The sequence below is a fragment of the Dunckerocampus dactyliophorus genome, chromosome 8 (genome assembly GCF_027744805.1).
Source record: "Dunckerocampus dactyliophorus isolate RoL2022-P2 chromosome 8, RoL_Ddac_1.1, whole genome shotgun sequence".
Classification (NCBI taxonomy): domain Eukaryota; kingdom Metazoa; phylum Chordata; class Actinopteri; order Syngnathiformes; family Syngnathidae; genus Dunckerocampus; species Dunckerocampus dactyliophorus.
The window spans coordinates 13,712,144-13,734,199 of NC_072826.1; the positions used below are offsets into that span (position 1 = coordinate 13,712,144).

Genomic DNA, 22,056 nt, shown 5'->3' on the forward strand with positions numbered 1-22,056 from the left:
GTGTGTGTGTGTATATATATATATATATATGTATGTGTGTGTGTGTGTGTGTGTGTGTATGTACGTATATGTCTATATGTATGTGTATGATAAATCAATGATAGTTTACCATAATGTAAGAGAATGGGTACTGTAATTGTAAAGCTTCAAGCTTGTCTTAATACGTGACACACTAAAACTACTCAAAACTAATTTCTTCTCATTTTCTTGTTGTGGTTATATTTTATTTTACATATGAAATTAAATTTCCTCTTTGACTTGTTCTATATCAATACTGTAATCATATTAGTAAACGACAATAATTGTATTTTTCCATAATAAGTGTTAATTTCTTTTTCTTGCAGAAATTATATTCCAAACTCTCTATTTCTCTCTCTCTCTCTCGCTCTCTCTCTCGCTCTCTCTCTCGCTCTCTCTCTCTCTCTCTCTCTCTCTCTCTCTCTCTGCGACACGCACAAACACACACTCTCAAGTCCTTTCCTTCAGAGGTTGTTGAGACTTCAGAGAGGAATGGCGTCACCTCGCTACCTCGTATTCTGTCTCCCTGGTTTACTTCTCATCTGGAATGTTTCTTTTGGATCTACGCTCTCAGGCAACAAGAGAACAAATCAAGAACGATGTGGCTTCAAGGTAAAAATCTCTTTTCTACCTTGATCTTGTTTTGGTTCTTGTAAGTAGTTACAAATGTGAGTGAGTCGTGAGCATGCTCAGGTGTTGTCGCACTTTTCTGTCAACTTTGTCTTGTGCAAACATTTGTTACGATTAGCTAACACGAGCTGGAACATCCAAGGTAATAATGAAGTTTAAAAACTTCCCTTTGTTGCATTTCAGCACATGTTGCGTCTTGCACGTTACCTGCCGGGGACCTTCCAATCCGAACTCCCCTTGAAAAAGTGGTCATTTAACGATTAGTCGCTGCTGTGCAAACGTGTAGACGTGTTGCCACTCTTTTAATGTTTCATCGATTAGCCTTGTTCCCTGCCCTCAATTCGGGTCAGGTTTGATTTGGCCAATATTTGATACAATTACGTTAAATCGAATGTAATAAACATAAGTTTTACAACGTGGGTATAACGTAGACTTGGGTTGTCCAATTTGCGGACGGAAGTTACAATGTGAATCATAGTTTGTGTCCGAACAGGTAGCTTCCAGTCAATCCCCCTCAAAGAGAACAACAATTTTACTTTAAAAGATAAAAAATTCCAACAGTGTTAATAATAATCATAAGCTGTAAAGCAATAGGCAATGTGCAGGCCATGTTTTGCCATAAAACAGACTCCTGCACAGAGTTGAGCTTCCACTTATTTCCCTTCAGCGTTGTCGTTTGAGGTGAATTGCTGGTAGTAAAACTTACTTCCTGTCATTTGATGTGGAAAAGAGCAATATGTGAGGAGCGCCACCTCCTCATGCACTCTGCTCTCTGCTTTTTCACTTCACACCAGTTTGTTTTTTTCTTTTTTGGGGGGAGTGAAGTGTGGTCTAAGATGGGTAACAATTGGTCCAAATGTGCAACCAGCTGTGCTAGAACAGATGTTTGGCAAGTGCACTGAAAAAAAACTTCCCCAAGATTTCCCATCTGATTTGATTTTTGCTTAAAATAAAACTAGTTTAATCTCCCCTCTAGGCTGAGTCGCCTGTGTGTCTGTGTGTGTGTGTGTGTGTGTGTGTGTGTGTGTGTGTGTGTGTGTGTGTGTGTGTGTGTGTGTGTGCAGGTGAAATCATCACCCGTGTGTGTTATAGGTAGTTTTGCAGTTATTTGATTTATATATAGCGGTCACACACATCAGGAATGTGAGTGCTCCTTGCGTTCCTGCATGGAGAAGCGACTCCTACCTTTTAGGCGTTCTGTGTGTGTGCTATCTTGTATCTCGTTTCCTCTTTTTGCCTTTGAAGTGTTGTCTACAGGAAGCCTCACTCTGTTTACTCTGCTGAAACATTCCTTCCTGCATCCCCACCCCCCCAAAGACACGCACACACACACACACATCAAAAGCTGCTCTGTAGGGGGGGGTTCAGGGCCTACTATTTAGCAGGTGTGAAGTTGTTAGAGGTGTGTGTGCCTAGTTGTATGTCTGTTGTACGTTTACATTAAAACAAACTTGTAAAAACGCGCATTTAAAAAAAAAAGTTTTGTGTGCGTACAGGAACTATCCATGTTCTCACAGCACTTCAAAAAGTAGTGACAAGAGTGTAATATGCATGCCGGGCCACAAGTAGGCAATGTCACTTTTGTAAATACACAACTTGCATGCGCACTTGTACTCCACGTTGTTTGTGTAAAAACTTTGGAATCCAAAATGTTGTTGTCGTGGAAACACATGGCCAAAACAATACAAAATAAAGTATTTTTAAAAAATCTATTTCCTATTAAAACATGCCTCATTGAACATTCCCTTAACAGATCAAAGCAGGGAGTGGGACTGTTGCGGAACATCAGTGCATGCGATGTAAACAGATTATTGTTCATTTGAATGTCAGAGTGGTTGCGAGTCAGGAAGTTTAGACACTTTACACAGCGTTTTGCTGGTTAGAAGGCAATCAACAGATTTATTTAAAAATAAATGCAATCAATGATTAGTTGCATTTCTTGTGTGTTTGGTTAGTGTTTGTTAGCAGGATTAAACACAAACTACACAGCCAATCTACATATTTTTTGTAGAGGAGTAGTTTGGGTGCAGAACACGCGCGTTACATACATTTTTGGCTTAAGCACAGCATGGAGAGTGTTTGTTTACGGGGCCAAGAAGTCTCAAGTGACATCATCCCTCTGCATTCTAGCTCGTTTTATTTTCTAATCAAGGCCACGTTTGTCTTGTTTCTTGGTGATTGTTGCTAAAGACGAGCTAATAATAATCATAATTTGATGTTTAGTGCGCTCATAGAAAGCTCAAGTCAATGAAACATGACATCATTTGGCATGCAAACGCTTAACAGCACAATCACTGGCCCTTTAAAAGCTGTCTTTTTCTTGTGACAGTTGTTCTGTGTAAACAGCACTTACACTGTGATGGGGATGTGCGGGTGGGGGGTAATCTTCTGTGATAGCATCAGAGCTGCAACAGGGGCTGAGCACTGCCTGTGTGAAAGGTACGGTTGTCGATAGGAGCAGTCGCACAGCAACGCCCAAATGCTGCTATCACAGAAATGATCCAAAAGTAAAAACACACAAACCCCACGAAATAAATGCAACAGGAAAATGCTGTAAATGCCCCAAACACACACACAAACCCCAAAAACAACTGCATGAGAGATGTGCTGCAAGTTCACAAAACAAAATGGAATTTGTTTTTAACAAAGACATAAAGAAAAATGTACCAATCCATTCCACTTTTATAAAGTCAGCAAGCTTTCTCTTTGGTTTCCCACTCATGTCTTTAAAGGAAAACTGCACTTTATTTAAAATTTTGCCCATCATCCACAATCCTTATGTTAGACATGAACACACATGCCTTTCTTTTTTCGGTGCATTCTAAAGATCTAAAAACAGCTAAAAAGAGGCAAGTAATTAATGCACCTAAGCTTTGCTTCTTCCTACCCCTTGGACATGTGGAACTGTGAAAGGATTCATGAGATGTATTCCATTGTAACCTGCATGCATGTCCTAATACAATTAAATCAAACCAATGGGACACACCTATTCCACCTAGAAAGCCTGCTATTAAAACACCTCCAACAACATTTTATCGTTTTAAATCCATGCTGTAATCACGGTAGACGGCAGTTTTTGGAGGTTTTCTGAGAATGCTTTAAAGGTGGAATAGTTGCATCCCATTACGTGCATTCTTCACTGCCTCTTTTTAGCTGTTTTTATATCTTTAGAAAGCGCAGAAAAGAGAAAGGCATATTTGTTCATGCCTCACATAAGGATTGTGGAGGATGAGCAAAAACAAAAAAAAGTGCAGTTTTCCTTTTCCAGACATCCCTCAGGTGTGACTCTCATGGTAGCCTGGCAACTTCGTTCAGTTCTGTGAAGAACTGTCATGCAGTTGTTTTATTTTGTTTGTGGTTTTGGATGATTTCTGTATTTGACGTTGCTGCATTTTTGTGCCTGTTGGCCACTGTAGAAAGGGAACAGTGGAACGGCAGAACAGTGATATCAAATTTCAGGAACTCGGTTTTCCCATTGTGTTGAAAGCTGTTGTGACTGTCTGATCAGATGCTGATGTCATCTAATTATCTGATTGTGGGCATACCTGTCAACCCTCCCATATTTCCGAGGAAACGCACATATTTTTTTGCGAGGGGGGATCGCTTATTTTCCCTCCAATTTTCAGAAAATGTACCTTATTTTTAAATGTAAATGTTGATTTTTATGACTGTGGGATGCCAGTTCACTGTGTGAAAGAGGTACTCTGTAGGTGTAATGCAAAGTTTCCAACTGCTTTAGCTCATTCAAGATCAGCAAATGCAAACAAATGCGTTATAAAATCATTTTAAAGCCTCTCATGTTCCAGTTGGCCTTTGTGGACTGGAGCTGCCACACCTCCGACTCCCTCTCTTAGATCTCAGATCAGATTTGCTGCTTCCTGGATCATATTCCATGGTCTCACCTGTACATGAAACAGTCCACCCTGAAAACATCCCTTTGTGTTTATTTTTCTTTCCAAAAACAATGTTCAACAATGTCATGGTGATCTTCCTCCTTCAGCTCCTAAACCTTCAAAATCCTGCAAGAGGAAATTTCTCCTTGCTTTTTTTCCACCCTCTTCAAGTCTGTAAAACATCTGCTGAAGGACGCACATGGGAAATCATTCTGCTTCCTCCTGGCTGGACTCGCAACTTTCCAGGCAGGTCTCTGACTGTCTCCCAGCGTGCTGTGGGGCTTGTATGATTTTGGCATCAGAGAGCTTCAGAGGGGAGGCAGATGGTGTCCTTCCGATGAGAAACTCTCACATACGTCAAACGTCTTGGTCGGTCTCCTTGTCATTCAGGGCTTTCTGTGGGAAGAGGAATTGTCGTCCAAACACTCAGTGTCCTTGATGTTTTTTAAATTGAGTGACAAATGGCAAAACATACATTCATATTTTAGTGGATTTAGCACTTTTGGCTTCATTAATGAGATAAAGAAAGGACTTAATCTCATCCTTTCTTCTGACAGTAGTTTGGACACAGCACCGGTATGGACTGATTTCAGCTGTGGGGCATGAGATGTATCAGTCCACATTCATAGTGTGGCGCTCCAGACACTTGTGTGTTATGATTGGTTGACAGAAATGTGTCCACTTTTTTTGGTGTTACTTTCACACAGATACCACAAAGAGACGGCATCCAACATTTCTCCACCTGTGTCTTTCACACAGAACCCATTCAAACTGGATAATGCTTTCACCCAGTATCACAGAATCTCGCAATCAGGTGCCATCCTGCTTCTTTTACTCTGGTACCAGCACAAAAGCGGGACAACTCGCTCCATGTGTACACTGTTTACACAGAACAGCGTCACGGCAAAAGGCCATCTTTTAAGGGCAGTGTGAAAGGGGCTAGTGAATGAATTGAATGGGAAGTCGAGGAAAAGTGCTATTTAAGAACATTTTCAGTAGAAAAAAACCACCATTTTATCCATATTACCTGCTCCGATAGTTACATAGCTGACACAGCTAGCTTCCCCTTCTTCCCCTTCTCATCAGGGCTTATCCATCTGGACTGAACTGTACCGCTCGGTGGGAACTTTAGCTCTCCACACCCTCCTTTTGGTGCAGGTCACCTTTTAGTGAGCAGATGACACCTTCCTACATCAGCATCCTGAGAGGAAGTAGGATTTATCCCTTAAATAACAGTCAGAGTCTCAGCAGGAGTCGAGGAGGAGTTGTGTGGTGGTGGTGGGGGGGGGGGGGGGGGGGGGGTTATTGAGGAGCAGTCATGCAGGAGGTGGAAGCTGCAGGTTTTGTTCCTGTGGTGGGAAATCTCTGCTTGGCTGCTCTCAAACGCACGCACACACACACACACACACACACACACACACACACACACACACACACACACACACTTAATTCTTCAGGTTGCATTGTTGCACCTCACTTTTGTCCCCAGCTTTTTTTTTTTTTGAAGCGTGGACTCATTCCTCCTCCTCAGCTAAACCTGTTGACATGTTTTTCTTTCATTTTTATACTCTGCTCAACTGCAGGAGAACATCAGTGTGATGACGAGGCTCAGAAACATTCACTTTCCCTCAGTACCCCAATTTTACTAATTGGCTATGGTAATTGATGCTTTACTGTCATTGATTTATGTGGCAGTCTAGCTCTGTGCAAAGCACACACACACACAGTCAGTCAGGAGGAAAAGACTTTAAGGGAATGCCGACCTCATGACAACTCCAGATTTTCTGGAGAATGGAGGCAGGAAGAAGAAGGTCCTGTCTGCGTTCCTGACTAACTGGTGCAGATTGGCTTTTTGTCAAGGACATCCCAGAATGCAAAGCACACCTGGACCACATTCATTCCACAGTCACCTTTGAAATTTGAGGTGGTTCTGATCCACGTGTGACTCCTAAAACAACACAACTAGGGGATGACGCTCATCTGGTGCCTGATTGAATAGGAAATAATTTAAATAGAAAAAAATCTGTTCCAGGGTCAAACGGTGGCCATCAGAAAAGCGTTATTAAGTGTACAGGCAATTTTTTAAAGTCACATTTTAACGTTCTTAAGTGTCATACAAGTGTAAAAAGAAGTGAGACAGTGTTAATAGTGTAAACTGTTGCCAACAAGTGAGGATTCATATGGTGACGCTGGAGTCTTATAGTCTTTTTCCTCACTTTAGAGGCGTATTTTCCCCGACTATTGTTCAAAATCAAATTTGTCTAACTTTAGGGCAGGTACATGAATAAAGGTATGTGGTAAAATGCAGTTGTTATAATGCTAGAACATTGCTCCCTCACTCTATTGCGGGTTTTCGAAAATTAATGAATAAATGATTGCTGTCTCATGTAGTAGTCCATAGTCCATAGTTTAAAAATATTGAAACCAGTTATATGTACCAATTAACCGCGATAAACGACGTATGACTGTGCTTTATTAATATGTGAGAAGAATTAAGGAGCATGCTTCTTCGAAACATAATGTTTTCCAATTATATATTGACAAGATTATTATTAGTGGAAAATAATGTTGTATTATTATATGTATTATTAGATATTAGATATTGGTTCGGTATCGGTATTGTTGTTTCTGCTGATAATGATATCGGAGAGTGGGTGATGACATCGTGCTCCACATAGCAATAAGCTTGGCAAGGCATCCTCCTTTAATACTTGTACAATCGTCGCGGTTAATTGGTTCCAGACCCGACCGCTGTAAGTGAATTTTCACAAAGTAGGATTCAATATTAATAAATGAAGTGTAGTTAGCATAGAAAACCTGTTTATGACTTTCTAAATACGGGTTTTGACATTATTAGAGCCTTGTACCGAGTGGTTAGCGTGTTGGCCGCACAGTCAGGAGATCTGGAAGGTCTGGGTTGGAATCTCCAAAAAACATGCATGCTAGGTTAATAGGAGACTCTAGATTGTCCATAGGTATGAATGTGAGTGTGAATGTTTGTTTGTCTATATGTGCCCTGCGATTGGCTGGCAACCAGTCCAGGGTGTACCCCACCTTTCGCCTGAATTTAGCTGGGATAAGCCTCAGCATAGAAAATGGATGGAGCCCTGTAGACATGAAATAACACCCCAATAGTCGCTTTTACTCGTCACTCCTATAATTCTTTGTTTACATCCCATTGCGCAGGCTACAAGATCACTGCAGGAACATAACAGACAGCCGCCGGTGGAATAGGAAGCTAGTGACCTAACTCGTTAACCTCTCCAATTTACTTATTTTAAACTTAAGAAAGTGTTTCAAACGTAGTAGGGAAGAAGGACAAAGAAGCCATTCCACACGGAATGTGAGGAGAACCTTTTTTTCATTCGATCTCAGCCATGGCATGTCTGTTTCAGCCATGGCATGTCTGTCTCAGCCATGGCATGTCGGCTTTGCTCTGCATGCAGTGCAGTGTGAAAGGTAATGTAATCTAACGTCATGTCTCATAACACTACTGATGCCTAGTGGCCAGAATACTACATATAATATATGTACTAGATATACCATATATAATATATACAGTATAATATATAACTTGTCTTTCAATATCTTTTGACTAATAATAGCCCATAGTCAACCATGAAACAGCGATCATTTATTTATTAATTATTTTGTGGAAAAACACGACATAGTGAGGGAGCGATATTCAAACTGCGATGTAGCTAGGGACGACTGTGATCTAATATCACACCTAAGGAAAAATCACTCAGAGTCGCATGCAGCTTGCATACCTGCAGCAAAATACGGGAGACGTGCTGAATGAGCGCACACCTGTCACTGATTGTATTAGTCCAGAGTTTCATACTTTGCACTTTACTTTGTTCTTATAAGGATGTTTGTGCCACATAGAAGTGTGCAGCTTTCCACGTTGCATTGGTTTCAGCATTATTCAATTGGATTCGTATTTGTGAATTTATTCAGACTAACCCGTCTTAATTGTTGATAATAGGAGAACATGTTATTTTAGTTAACTATTGGTCAGGATTTTTTTGTACATTTTTGTTGAGACAAACAAAACGTCTTCTACAACTTATGTTGGATATTGCAGTACTTGTTTTATTTTCAGTGTTTATTTCTGAAAGGATAAAAGGCATCCGGTGGTATCACAGTAAAAGAAGCATAAGGTGTTATGATAATTAAATGACATCAGTTTGAGGGAAGAGCTGCTGCCAATGTCGGTGTCGGTAATGAAGTGCTGGACCATATCAGTACATGGGATATCTGTAAGAAAGCCAATATTGAGCATCTCTAGCAACAATAAATGTCTAAAGAAATGCTGAACATTATAGTTTGCAGAGTAAGGAGGATGGTTTTTTTCTGCAGTAATCTTTTGGAGTAATTATTCTGACGTTGCCCAATCAGGACTTTTCTTTCCGCTGTAACTTGATGAATAGATTGAACATGCACATCTGGAAGCTCCAAACAAAATGGAGGCAGAGAAGTCTCGGTGAACCTTGAAGGCCGTAATTGAAGGAGTTCCTGTTTAATCAGATTCCTCCTTCTCCTCTTTCCTCCCCTGCAGGCCTGCTGATTATTACCTCTGCCATCATCCCTCTCTCTCCCTCCTACTGTGCTTCCTCTTTGGGTCTCCGCCTCCCGGCGGCGCCATGATTAATTGCCGCTAGACTTCAACGAGCTCAGTCTGCAATTAGCTGTGTGATTAGCTCAGGAAGCCATCATGCATTGGGGATTCCCGAGGGAGATTCTGCTTAGCTTTAGTCCTTGTAGCCTCTCATCTTATTGTTGTTTCTCCAAAACTACACATCGACAAGTACTGTTCAGCATTTTTATGTTGGAACATGTTTTTTTCCCCCCATGGGGGAGTTGGCCAATGATCAGCACTTGAGAGAAACACCTGGAAGAGGCAAGGTCTTTCTGAAAAACAGCATGTTGTAAAAGTATGAAGGTTTCGTAATCATCACCATCTTACGACGTTCCACATGTCCAGCGTCGTGGTTATGAGGGCTGACTAAGGAGTGCACGGCCTCTCTTGCTCAAGGCGAACACGCTCGTTAGAAAGCAGCTGTCCGACCTTTTTGAAGCTCCCCTGCACCAAACGGCCTCCAGTCATTTCGATTTGGGGCGGGGGTAGTTTTGTCACAAAGTCAACATTCAAGGTTGCCACGTACATAACAAATCATGTAAAAAATAAATCAAAACAGACTAGCCAGTTGTGCATTTCAACATTCCTAACTGTCATGCAAGTGTAAAAAGAACATAAATACTCGCTATGGAAACTAAAATAAAATAAAACTACTCTGCCCTGCAATGACTCGTTGCTATTGGTCGGCTTTTTCTATCAGTTTCGTGCTAGTCATTAGCTGCCGTGCTATTTGTGTTAGCATCTGCTTGGTAATATTTGTCTTAATTTTGTCTCCCAATAGGACAAATTTGTGCAAAATGAATGAACAAAATGTACAAATCATCTCGTGATGAATGTGTTTTGTTTGCACTAACTAGTGATATTCTAACCGATACCGAAATATTGATACTTCCGATACCATATCTTCGTGCTCTAAAACCGATTTTCAAATCAAAATATTGATAGTTTTGATACTTCAGTCCTTTCAGGTAATGTATATCATGAACAAGAAAACTGTGGAACCTAACAAAAATTTTGAGATGGTGTCTAAATGATACACGGTTGGTGGGAACTACTTTTTTTCCATCTGTTGCAATGATGGCCGATTTGTAATCAAAGCAATGTGTGGCGCTATTTCAGCTCCATAAACAGCCGAGGCGCTACATGTGTGTGATATTTGTCAAACGGAAAAAAAACCCAGTAAGGAGTCATGACAACCCAACAAACCTCTTCTTCTCGTAGAATTAGTTTGACAGTTGATTTGAATCGCACACTACCATAAAATGTACCATCCTTGTACGTATTCTCAGCTTTACAAATTCCTAGTAGATGTGCTATGCGATACCTTGTGGCGCTTGTCTTTCTAGTTCTTATAAGGTGCCCACTTTGTGGCATTGGGTGGGAGCCTGCCAGCACGATAGGGCCAAAGGACTACCAAACAAAGACAAGTGTGTGTGTTTTGTGTAGTGGTAGTGACTGCATCAAAGCCTTGTTTGATGGTTCCTTTCTGGTGCTGGTGTGTGTTTGGTTTGAGGGCAATGAGGGTCTTCACAAGTTCATAATGACAAACATGTGCATGGACCAACTGGTGAGTTACAGTGGCTGCTAATAAGCATCACACATGCACACACACACACACATACACGCAGTGGGGCATCTGTCTGATTAGTTTCAGATGTGAGAGTGTGTTTGTTGTGTGTGACCAATGTCTGACACCTCTAACAAGCAGGATGATGTGTGCGTGTGTGTGTGTGTCACACCGCGGGGCGATGCGCCAACAAGGTCAGAGTTGTAAAAGTGGCCTCATAAGTGTTGAATGCAATGGATTGTGGGTAATTAGCTTGAAGGTGGACCACACTGTAGCAATATGGTGTTACACTTCAAAAGTCTTTATGTGAGAAAATGCAACAGATCCCACACTGACCCCCTCACACACAGAGCCTGCTTGTTGCCATGGTGATAGCCACATGTTTAAGCATGTAATTAATACAGTATCTGACAAAAGTGAGTCCAGCCTTCACATTTCAGCAAGCGTTTTTATTGTACCTTGTCAAGGGACAATGCTATATAATACTTTAGAGCAGTCACTGTACAGCTTGTAAAGCAGTGAAGATTTAGGGGCTATCCGCACGGAAACGGCAAAGTATTTTACACGGAAACGGCATTCTGGCTGTCCTGAAACGGTATTTTTTTTAAACGTTTTTGTATGGACTAGCAACCCCCTTATTTTTTTTTAAACGATGCCGTCACCGACCAGTTGCCGTCACGTGACCAGAAGTGAACTTTGAGGGCAAGCCAACATAATACCTGAATATTACTACTGTGATATGACTGCCGTGAGTAATGACTTGTGACTCACCGCAGTTGACATTCTCACGGTCTTTTCTTGTCTTGTACTTCCAAAATGAAGTCTAGGCGAGCTTGGGAAAGCGGAAGCTGACAGGCTTATGCGCATGTGTTCTTTCTTCTTTGCTGGTTTGGTGTGTGACATGGTTTCGTCTGCGTGTATGTTCACAGCGCCACACGTACGTGTGCCTTGTGTATTACATTGTTTTCACTCACTCATCCGTTCCCATCTGGAAGCAACTACTTACTAATCCGGCACAGTGTAGATGCGACTTTTTTTTTTCAACCGGCCCCCCAAAAATCCCAAGAACGTTCCCGTGTGGAGAGGGCCTTACTATCCGCTGAAAACACACAACCATTGTTGTGACAAGTGAGTGAGTAGCAAGATCACTGTGTCTTCCCGGCAGTCAAGCGTCATGGTCCAGCTTTAGGGTGCTGTGGTTCATTGAAGGAAACATGAATGTTCAACGTGTGCTGTGAGTGACCTTGTGAAGCAGAGCATGATCCCCTCCCTTGGGAAACTGGGCCACATGATAAGGAGCCCAAACACACCTCCAAGATGACAAGTCTCGTGCTTAGGAAGCTGAAGCTCAAGGTGATGGAGTGGCCAAGTATGACTCCTCCAGACATGAGCACTATTGAGCACCTATCAGGCATCATAAGCGGAAGTAAGGCGGAGAAGTCACACGTTGCCAGCTCCACCAGTGATGTCATCATGGAAGGGTGGAAAAGACGTCGCTGGCACCATCGTGCCGTTCCTTGTCTGATCTTGTTTGGGGCTACGATTCTGCAAAAAGACAACTTTGCAGCCCATGTCAAATATGAGTTTAATAGGATTCACTGTTTTTGATGTAAAGTAATGTGCTTTCTCTCTCTCTCCCTCTTTCTCTCTGTCTCTCTCTAACAAGCAGATGCCGTCTGGTGCAGATGGAAGCCGCAAGCTGGCCATTACACTCAGAAGCGACAGTGAGTTTTGCTTTCTACTACATCAACTATTTCCACCATGTATAGATTTGCGACAAGCCTAGAATACAGTAAACCTTTTTGTTTTTATAGTGTATATAGTCCTGACAGTCATTTTGTGTGTTTTTCATTACTTGATAGTTAACAACCTTGTCAATAGCCAATGTATGAATCGAGACCGGGGTGAACAAAGTCCTTAATATCATACTTGATGTTAATGATATGATATGAATGAGGAACAAAAGTTCGTGCAAGGATAAAACGCAACAAAGTTTTACAAAAAGGCAGTTTCTGTCTCACAATTTGTTCAGCACGCACCATCAACGTTACACCCCCCCATGTTCTCCTAAGACGACCTCCTCACCCCACTCCCCACCAACCCACCTCCCGCAGCTTCCTCCTCTTTTGTTCCTTTCATGGTACAAGTCAAGTTCCTGAGGCGTGGACGATCCTCGCTGCCCGCCTTTGTCCGTGACCATGAGCGAGAAGCACAGTTGCATTTCCCATTGTGTGCGTGTGTGTGTGTTTTTGCTGTCTTCAAATACCAATATGCATGTTAACTTTTTCATAAATACATAAAAGTATAGTATATCTATAGTAAATAATAAAACATTGACGTTAATTTAGATGTTATTTATATATTTAGTTGAATGTATTCCATGTACACCCTTTATTTTTAAAGGTTGTTTTTCATTTACTGTAAGTTCATTTTGCTTTTTATGCCCCGATAAGGGTTTTATGATGCTGATTTCGATACCAATCATCCATGAGTGAGATGACTGCTATTGGCCAGTGCCGCCATTAGACAGTTCCAAGGGCCCCTGGTCATTAAAAGACAACAAAGAAATAGTGTTTGAAGGACAAGACATTATACTTGTTGTATAGTGACAACAATAGACACTTGAAAAAGTTAGTATGTACCCGCAGGATGTAATATTCACTTCCCCTTGGGGCAAAAACGAGCTCCAAACTAACCGCATTGCTTGTTTGTTTTAAAAACAAAATGTCACTGGTAAAAAGTCACATTTGGATTCCGAAGACGAGAAGCTAGGCGGATAATTATAGCTGTCTAGCTAGTTAGCTGCGGCCATTGACAGCGAGGCAAAGCATGTATAGAAAGAGAAGTCAAACACCAATAGGTTTGCCAAGGGAGAGATCAAACACACTGGCATCGATTGACGTAGCCTGTGTCAAGCTGTCAGACTGAACCCATTGGAGGCTTTACAGACCAGTGTTGATTCTCGCGGCAACACGGGACAATTTACGTTCCTTGTCGGCTCAACACGGGTGCTGGGAACCCTACGTGACACAGCACACGCGCACATTCATGTCATGTTTGTGTTGTTGTGAAATGAATTGCCATGTCGCCGCCGCACGGCGATCGATTTTTGTGATCAGCTTTGAAAGGCATTAATTGGCATAGGACGATCACATGTTTTTTTTAATGGAAATCGGCTGATACTAATCGCTCAGCGAGTTTTCAATAACATTAAACCATTCCTGTTTGTCCAGTTTCGCTGTGAATGAAACTTCTTTACAGAGCTTTCATGTGATTATCACCAGTAGCACGCAGGTCAAGGGGTCGTGTAGCTTTGGAATGATGACCTCCTATCTCGTCAAGCAAAAGTGTAGAAAGGCAGCATTTTAAGCCACAGTGAAGCTCTGAGGTGCTTTCATGTGACAATCAGTCTTTGTGCCAGAGTACTGAAGTGTGTGTGTGTGTGTGTGTGTGTGTGTGTGCGTGCGTGCGTGCGTGGCGTGTGTGCATGCACCAGCCTGACATACCTCACTGCCTCCTTTCCCTCTGACCGTCCAGCTGGGTGGACGGTGAATGTTTGCAGTGATGTCATGGAAGGGGATAAAATGCATGGTGGCCTTTGATAACCCCAAACCACATAGCGGCCCCCCCACCACCCACACCCACCTCTCCCCAACATTGGGACAAAAAACATGGACCAAAATTATTTCTCAATCTGTAAATTAGCTGTTGAATTACCAATTGCAACATTGCATTAGCCCCCCTTTTGGCCACATCTTTGTAGTGAAGGACAAGAAACAAGAAGAAGACCCTTTTTTAGTACACAATAGAGCCTAAAAACACAAATGAGGAAGCTGAAAATAAGCCTTCTCTTGTTAGTCATGGTGAGATCTCCTCCTCCTCCATGGAGAAGCACTATAGGATGGAGGAAGAGGAGGATGAGCAACCAGCTGTGACCTTCTCCTTGAGCCCTGAACATGACCCCCCTCCCGCTTCTTTTTGGAAGAGGAGGAAGCGTGAGGAAGCAGAGCAGTGAGTCGTGTCGCATCCGCTGCTCTCCTAAGAGCTCCTCCTTCCTTCCTAAACTCCTGGACACAATCCCATTTTCTCCCGCCGTCCTCCTCCTCTTCCTCTTCTTGCCTTCCATCAGGGGTTCAAACCAAAGAGGAGCAGTGAGTCGTGTTAGAGCTCACGCCCTCTTTCTCTCTCTGTCACTCATTCTTTGTCTTTTAAAAATATATTGTCCCAATATATTAGCAATGCAGGCCACAGCATCTTCTGACACATAGTAAAATTGTAAAATTATTATGCAGCAGAACTTGTGAATTTGAAGACAATCTGTCAAGGAACGTTTGTTGTGACTTTGAAAAAGGTTGATTCCTTCGGTAGTTCTGAGAAAAACGGTTTTCCTGTCACCTTCTCCTTTTCTCCACTCCACTCCACTGCGGTAACTAAAGCTTCTCCAAACCCCACCAACAAGTTTGTTTTGGTCCCGTTTCCGGAATCAATCTGCAGATACGCAGTAACATGGAGTAGTCCATTGCATGAGAAGGGATAGGGGAGCAGTTGATACAATCATGATAGATTATGCATTTTGATGTAATTTTAAGCATGTGAATTAAGACAAAACACTAATATGTACTTTAAACCGCAGAAAAGTCTATAATCAGTTTTTTATGAGACCTTTTTGGGGCTCCTGGAAATGTCCGGGCCCTAGGCAATTGCCTGTGTTTGCCTAATGGAGGAACAATGTGGCATTATACAAAATGTTTCTGACTACAATTGTCTTTTGTTCTTGCCAGTGTGGTGTTATGTCAGCTGTACATTCTAATCTTAGTCAAGAGTTAGATGCTTCATAGATGTAACAGTACATGTCTATTCATAATGCACCGCAGGTATTGTTGGACATCCCAAACACCTCCAACTTTTACCTTGTTTGAGTGTTCTGCATAGAACGCCTGTAATGTGACAATGATGACTTTTATGTCCTCTCTTTTCTCCGATCAGACTGCTCTTTAAACTACCCACTAGGAAAACATGTCATCCATGAGGTTGCCAATGTCTCCTTCACCCATTTGGCCTGCGAGGACCAAGCCGGTGTGGTGGTGCACTGGTCTGCCAGCCCATTAGGTATGTGTCTGCTTGTTTGCACTTGTTTCTATGCCTCTCCGGGAAGTTTCAAACTGTTTTAGGGTCAGTTTATGCTCACATTGTTGTTGGCTCAGGTAATTAACAGTAAAGTTAAGATAAGATAAAGTATGCCTTTATTAGTCCCACAAGGGGAAATTCCAGATTTGGAACGATCAGTAACATTTACAGTACAGGCCAAAAGTTTGGACACACACAACACAACTGATGGTCCCAACCCCTTTAATAAGGTAAGAAATTCCACTAAGTAACCCTAATAAGGAACGCCTGTGAAGTGAAAACCATTTCCGGTGACTCATTGAGAGAACACCAAGGGTTTTGCGTGCTATCAAAAAAGCTACTTGGAGGAATCGAAAATATAAGACATATTTACAGTTATTTCACACTTTTTTTGTTAAGTACATAATTCCACATGTGTTCATTCATAGATTTGATGCCTTCAGTGAGAATCTAGTCATGAAAGTAAAGAAAACGCATTGAATGAGAAGGTGTGTCCAAACCTTTGGCCTGTATTGTATATGACCACGACCAGTCCAGGGTGTACCCCGCCTCTCGCACAAAGTCAGCTGGGATAGGCTCCAGCATACCTGCGACCCTAGTGAGGATAAGCGGCATAAAAAATGGATGGATGGATAGATGGATGGATATATATGACCACAAGGATAGAGATATGTGTCCACTCCCACACTCAGTGTGACCGCCAAGGAATGTGTGTGTGTGTGTGTGTGTGTGTGTGTGTGTGTGTGTGTAACATGAAGCTTGCTGACAATACAGCCTGTTGTTTTCCCACGGAGAGACCCAAAACTTCCAGGAATACTTTCATGTCACAGTCGCAGGTGAACAATAACAGTCGTCTTTCAGTCTTCCAGCTCCAGACACCTCCTGATGACAGTAAATGTCAGAGAAAGTAGCAAATTCTTTGCTCGGGAGTCTTTGATGACTTGGAGGGCTTGTTTCCAAGCCTCAGACTATAATAATATGAATAGAAATGTTGATAATAATAATTGTTATAAAGTTATAGCTACAAATACAATAGAGTTGTTGTACCCTAATAAAGGTCCTCACCATCCTGCAGCTATAGGATATCCTCAAAAAGTTTTTAAAATGTGTTTCTTAACTCATTCAATACCAAAGACGTATCCATGCGTCTTTTACAGAGGCAAAAAGAGGAAATGTTGCAATTGCCCAATAAAAGATGTCAGTCTTAGAGCAGTTTTAAGCTATAAAAACAGAAGTGCATTTGATGAGAGCTCAGCATGGATCTTTTGCATGTAAAACACACTTGACAGCAAGGAGGAAGTGGAAGAGCAAGGAAGGTTACGCATTTTAGCGCATGCACACGCACACACACGCGTGCACACACACAGTTTAGTTCCAAATGTGAATATTGTAAATAGTTCATGGTGTTATATTTGTAAATAAATTGCTATTTTGATGTAAAACAACCATTTTTTTATATTGTTTATGTTGTGGTATAGTGTTTTAGATATTTGAGCTGTCACAAAAGCAAAAAAAAATGTGTAAAAGTGAAAGTTACGCTTGAAATGTATCTTTTCACAAAATGCTGTTGTGATACTGTATTTCCATGAAACTTACCTATGTTCTACTGCTGATTACTAAAGCATGGAAAAAGGTAGAAACAAACTTTTTTTTTTCTGATGAAAGACGAGGGTCTAATCTTTCTTTTGGTAGGATCCATTTTTATATAGCCATAGAACACAATATTCTGTGTGCCTTGAAAAATCTGTCAAAATCATCTAAAACGGCCAGTACTGAAGGGGGCTGGGACTGAATGAGTTAATTTGTTATTTGCTATTTCGTTATTTTGTAACAAATTGTTTAAAATATGGAAATATATTCTATTGTAATGATGAATTATTGTTATAAAAAATATTATTTGTTTCAACATACTGGACTGTACTGTTATTATATTTATACTTTTATACAACCTTTCAGTCATCAGGCAAAAAAGTGAAAATAAGTTTTAAAAAAAGTATCATTGTGAATAGAACAGTGGTACTAAAATTTAACCAAAAGAAATATAATTTAAGCAATAATTTATAATTGACAAAATATACTTTACAATACGCACTGGAACAAATCAATTCATTTGACATTATTTCCCAAATTTCTTTGAAATTAGAAGAACTTTCCACCACTCAAAAACACTTTAAAGTGGACATAAGTGAAATTTAACTGGAGGGAGGGAGTGAAGGAAAAAAGGAAGGAAGGAAAGAGCTCGGAAAGGAGGGAGGTGCTCAGGAATCTGCCCGGAGACAGCAAAACCTGTTCTGCTGTCTCACAAAGCTAATGAGAACAACATGTGCGGTGCATGCAAAGCTCTCATTACAAGAGAAGCCAAGGCCAAGAGACTTTGATGAAATACAACCAGGAGGGGGGACAGGTGAAGGACAGAAGCAACCCGGATGGACAAGTCTAGGAGGTGTCAAGTTGACAGGAGGGATGAAAAAGGAAAAGTAATTAGATAAGGAGAGGATGTGTGTGAAGAGGAAATGAGGGAGGAGGAGGAAAAGGTGACTTTACCTTGAGTGGCAAGTGAGGCAGGGGCCTACCAGATCCAGCAGATGGTGCTGTGGTGAAAGATAAGATAAATGTGTACATGTAGTAGCCCATATTGAATACAAGTAGCAATTATTATAAAGAAACTTCTTCTTTTGGAATTTCCTTAGTTCATGCCTGTTGTCTCTCCCTGTCCTTTCTTTGCTGTGTGGGGCAGCCATATGTTGCCAAGGAAACAACATAGTGAGTGTGATAATGTTTTTAGGAAATGCTAAGATAAAATAGGATTTAAATTTGTGTCCATTTTTGGAAATTTGTCTTGCACACCAGCAGCAATGAATTCATTGATTACGTGTTTGGACACTTTTGTCTATGACAACGGTCAAACTTTTTTCTCGTATGGCCACTTTATTATTACTGATGTGTTCCTGCAGGAATTGAACATATTAAAGGATTCCGAATTTATCTGGAGGACAAGAATCCAGACGGGAAACGATGTCAACATCTCATCCTGAAAGACCCGCGACAGCTCAACTTCTCCCACAGAAACACGGTGGGAACTTATGTCCTCTTTATATGTGTGATTCTAGGGTGCTTTTACACCGCAATTTATATTTTGTGTGTAGATTTTACTTTATTAATTCAGAATAATCAATATTAATCTGTATTGTTCATGTATGATTTCTTTGTTTTGTCCTCTTGCACAGAAGCTGAGCAGTCAGTTGTTCAGCGGTCTGACCTTTGACACCGACTACATGGTCCGTGTTGTTCCTTTCCCGACGCTGATGAATGAGAGCTTCTTCCCGCCATCTTTCCTCAGGACTAACTGTGAGTGCCCATATATTATATACAGGATAATAATCCCTTGTTTATCAAGGTTAATTGGTTCCAGACCCAGCCGTGATAAGTGCATTTCCACAAAGTAGGATTCATGTTTTATAGATCAAATATCTTTGTAGTTTATGACCTTGTAAATATGGTTTTTAACTTTATTAGAACCCCCAGACTTGAAATAACACCCTTATATCCACCTTTACACTTGTATTACCCAATGTAGTAGACATAATCAGAGAAAATAAGCCATTTAAGACATAAATAAGACTCGTGCTCGTGTGTGTTGCAATAAATGTGTTCCGGATGTGTTGAGGACAGAAAGTGACCTTAGGGGTTCAGAGTTGAGTTTTAGCCTGAAGTGGATTATGGCCACAACATTAACGTGTGTTGTTATTATGATTATTATGATGATGATTATTATGTTATCATTGTGCCTGTTGATGATGATTCAAACGTCTGACGATTGAAATGATTCAAAAGCCTGTTGTTGTGGGATCAAGTCTGGTGCGTGTGTGCTTCACCAAACATTACAGTAGCATTACTGACACCTAGTGGCCAGTGTAGAATACTACATAGTATCACGTGAATGCATCTTCTGATTGGCTTATATTTGTATTTAGCCATTTCTATGCTTGAAAATGCTTAATTTAGGAAAAAAATACATAAAGTTGGCTTAAATATGCGCAGTTTTTGACCAATAATAGGCCATGAAACAACATGGTTTATTGCTAAATATATTTTTGAAAAGCTGCAATAGAGTGACGCCGTAGGGCATTAGCTTTATAAGGGCTGCCCCTGTAATGTGTACAGTATAATTGACGTGACCTGGAGTTGACATACAGCAGGACTAAACGTTGTGCTTAGATACTGTATGTAGATGCTAGTGCTAACACAACACAAATGGTCTTCAGGCTGTTCCACCTACGACAGCGATGACCAAACTTTTGCGGGGGCCGCCTTATCTGATATGAACCTTTACTGTTTCTTTACTTAAATTACATGCTAAATCCAAAACAATGTAGGTCAAAATATATATACTACATCAATACAGTCGGTGAGCCTGTAACAGTCACGATGCTACATGTTATGGCCCTCAGCCCAAAAAGCCACGTGTAGCATCAACATTATTTTGGAACTGTTATTCTAAGGTCACATTATTACACATTATTGCTTTAATTTTGAACAGGAAAACCAAGATTGCCCAATTAGTGGCGAAGCATTATGTATCTAACTTGTGTGTTTGTGTGTGTGTGTCCATCTTCCAGCTTGTGAAGTTCTGCTGGGCTCAGACAACCTGGTCTGCAAACCATGTAAGTTCCTCTGTGTTTGTCAAGTTCTTTTGGACTTTAGCCTGCCTCTACATGAAAAGGCTGAGAAGATCGTCAGGGAAACTTTATCAACTCAACTCCAGTAGATTTCCTTGAATTTTATTTCACACTTCAACTATTTACAGGAGCTTGTCAGGTTAGGTTGATAACCTTTCAATCCAAGAGCAATAGCATCAATTTACTCAGACTAACCACAGTTAGCAATAATAGTTGTTACACACCAGTGGTCTCTCCGGTCTTCTCTCATTACAATCATTTAAGTAGCGATGTCTCTTCGTTGTCCGCTAGATTTACGGTAGTAATTATTATTAAGAACTCTGTACAACCACCTAGCATCATATAATTCATGTCATAGGTATGTCACGTGTATTAGACAAGTCAATCTTGCGTCATATTTGTATCACAGATTTGAAAGACATGCATTTTAAGCATCTTAATCAGCATCAGTATTGTCATACTATTTATAGAATGCAAGCAGAGTCGTGTACAGTCATGTGATGTTTATTTTTAACGCTATATTCTCAAGTAAGCCGAACAGTGTGGTCATAACCACAAGCAAGTGTGTCCACGCTTCTTGCGCTCACTCTTTTGACAAGTACAGCCTGAAACTTTGCTCTTATTATTAGTAGTGTCATTTTTAAGATGCAATGAACTTGTGGCTTTTCAGCAAAATAGTGAGCATCATAGATATAACATCCATCCATCTTCTATGCCGCTTATCCTCATCAGGGTCATAGGCATGCCGGAGCCTATCCCAGCTGACTTTGGGCGAGAGGCGGGGTACACCCGAGACTGGTCGCCAGCCAATCGCAGGGCACATATAGACAAACAATCATTCACACTCACATTCATACCTATGGACAATTTAGAGTTGCCAATTAACCTAACATGTATGTTTTTGGAATGTGGGAGGAAACCGGAGTACCCGTAGTAAACCCTCACACAAACAAGATGCCCAACGGCGATTCGAACCCAGATCTTCCCGATCTCTTGACTGTGTGGCCAACATGCTAACCACTAGGCCACCGTGCTGCCCCTTGATATAATAATATCATGGTTCTAGTTATTATTATTTGGTACAGTTATTTAATTTTGACACCAAAAAAACCCATATAAAATAACCTCTATGTACGTGGTTAATAAGAATCTGATTAATAGTTATGTATCATGGTAACATCATTTAGTTTAGTCTTATGTCATTATTGTTCCATTTTTTAATTTTAATTTTATTTTAAAGGTTAAATCATGGGCTGCATGGTAGCCTCATGGTTAGCATGTTGGCCACACAGCCAGGAGATGTGGAAATTTCTGGGTTTGAATCTCCGTGGGCTTCTTTGTGTAGATTTTGCACATTCTCCCCCGTGGGTTTCCTCAAGGTACTCTGGCTTCCTCCCACAGTCCAAAAACATGCATGTTAGGTTAATTGGTGACTCTAAATTGTCCGTAGGTATGAATATGAACGGTATGTATTCTTGTTTGTCTATATGTGGTCTGGCG

At 41.0% G+C, this 22,056-nt stretch overlaps 1 protein-coding gene across 11 annotated transcripts in view; it reads left to right on the top strand.

The window, feature by feature from the left end:
• Window positions 1-22,056, top strand: part of il17rd (interleukin 17 receptor D) — a 39,138-nt gene that overhangs the window by 9,665 nt on the left and 7,417 nt on the right. For 8 of the 11 annotated variants that reach the window (XM_054783689.1, XM_054783690.1, XM_054783692.1 and 5 more), the window contains 6 exons: window positions 345-630; window positions 12,417-12,474; window positions 15,737-15,859; window positions 18,832-18,950; window positions 19,105-19,225; window positions 20,497-20,541. In XM_054783689.1, the coding sequence (XP_054639664.1) occupies window positions 511-630; window positions 12,417-12,474; window positions 15,737-15,859; window positions 18,832-18,950; window positions 19,105-19,225; window positions 20,497-20,541 (586 nt within the window). In that variant the 5' untranslated portion in view covers window positions 345-510. Of the gene's footprint in view, window positions 1-344; window positions 631-12,416; window positions 12,475-14,608; window positions 14,762-15,736; window positions 15,860-18,831; window positions 18,951-19,104; window positions 19,226-20,496; window positions 20,542-22,056 lie in introns of those variants that run through there. The other 3 variants (XM_054783700.1, XM_054783696.1, XM_054783699.1) reach the window with 3 other exon arrangements.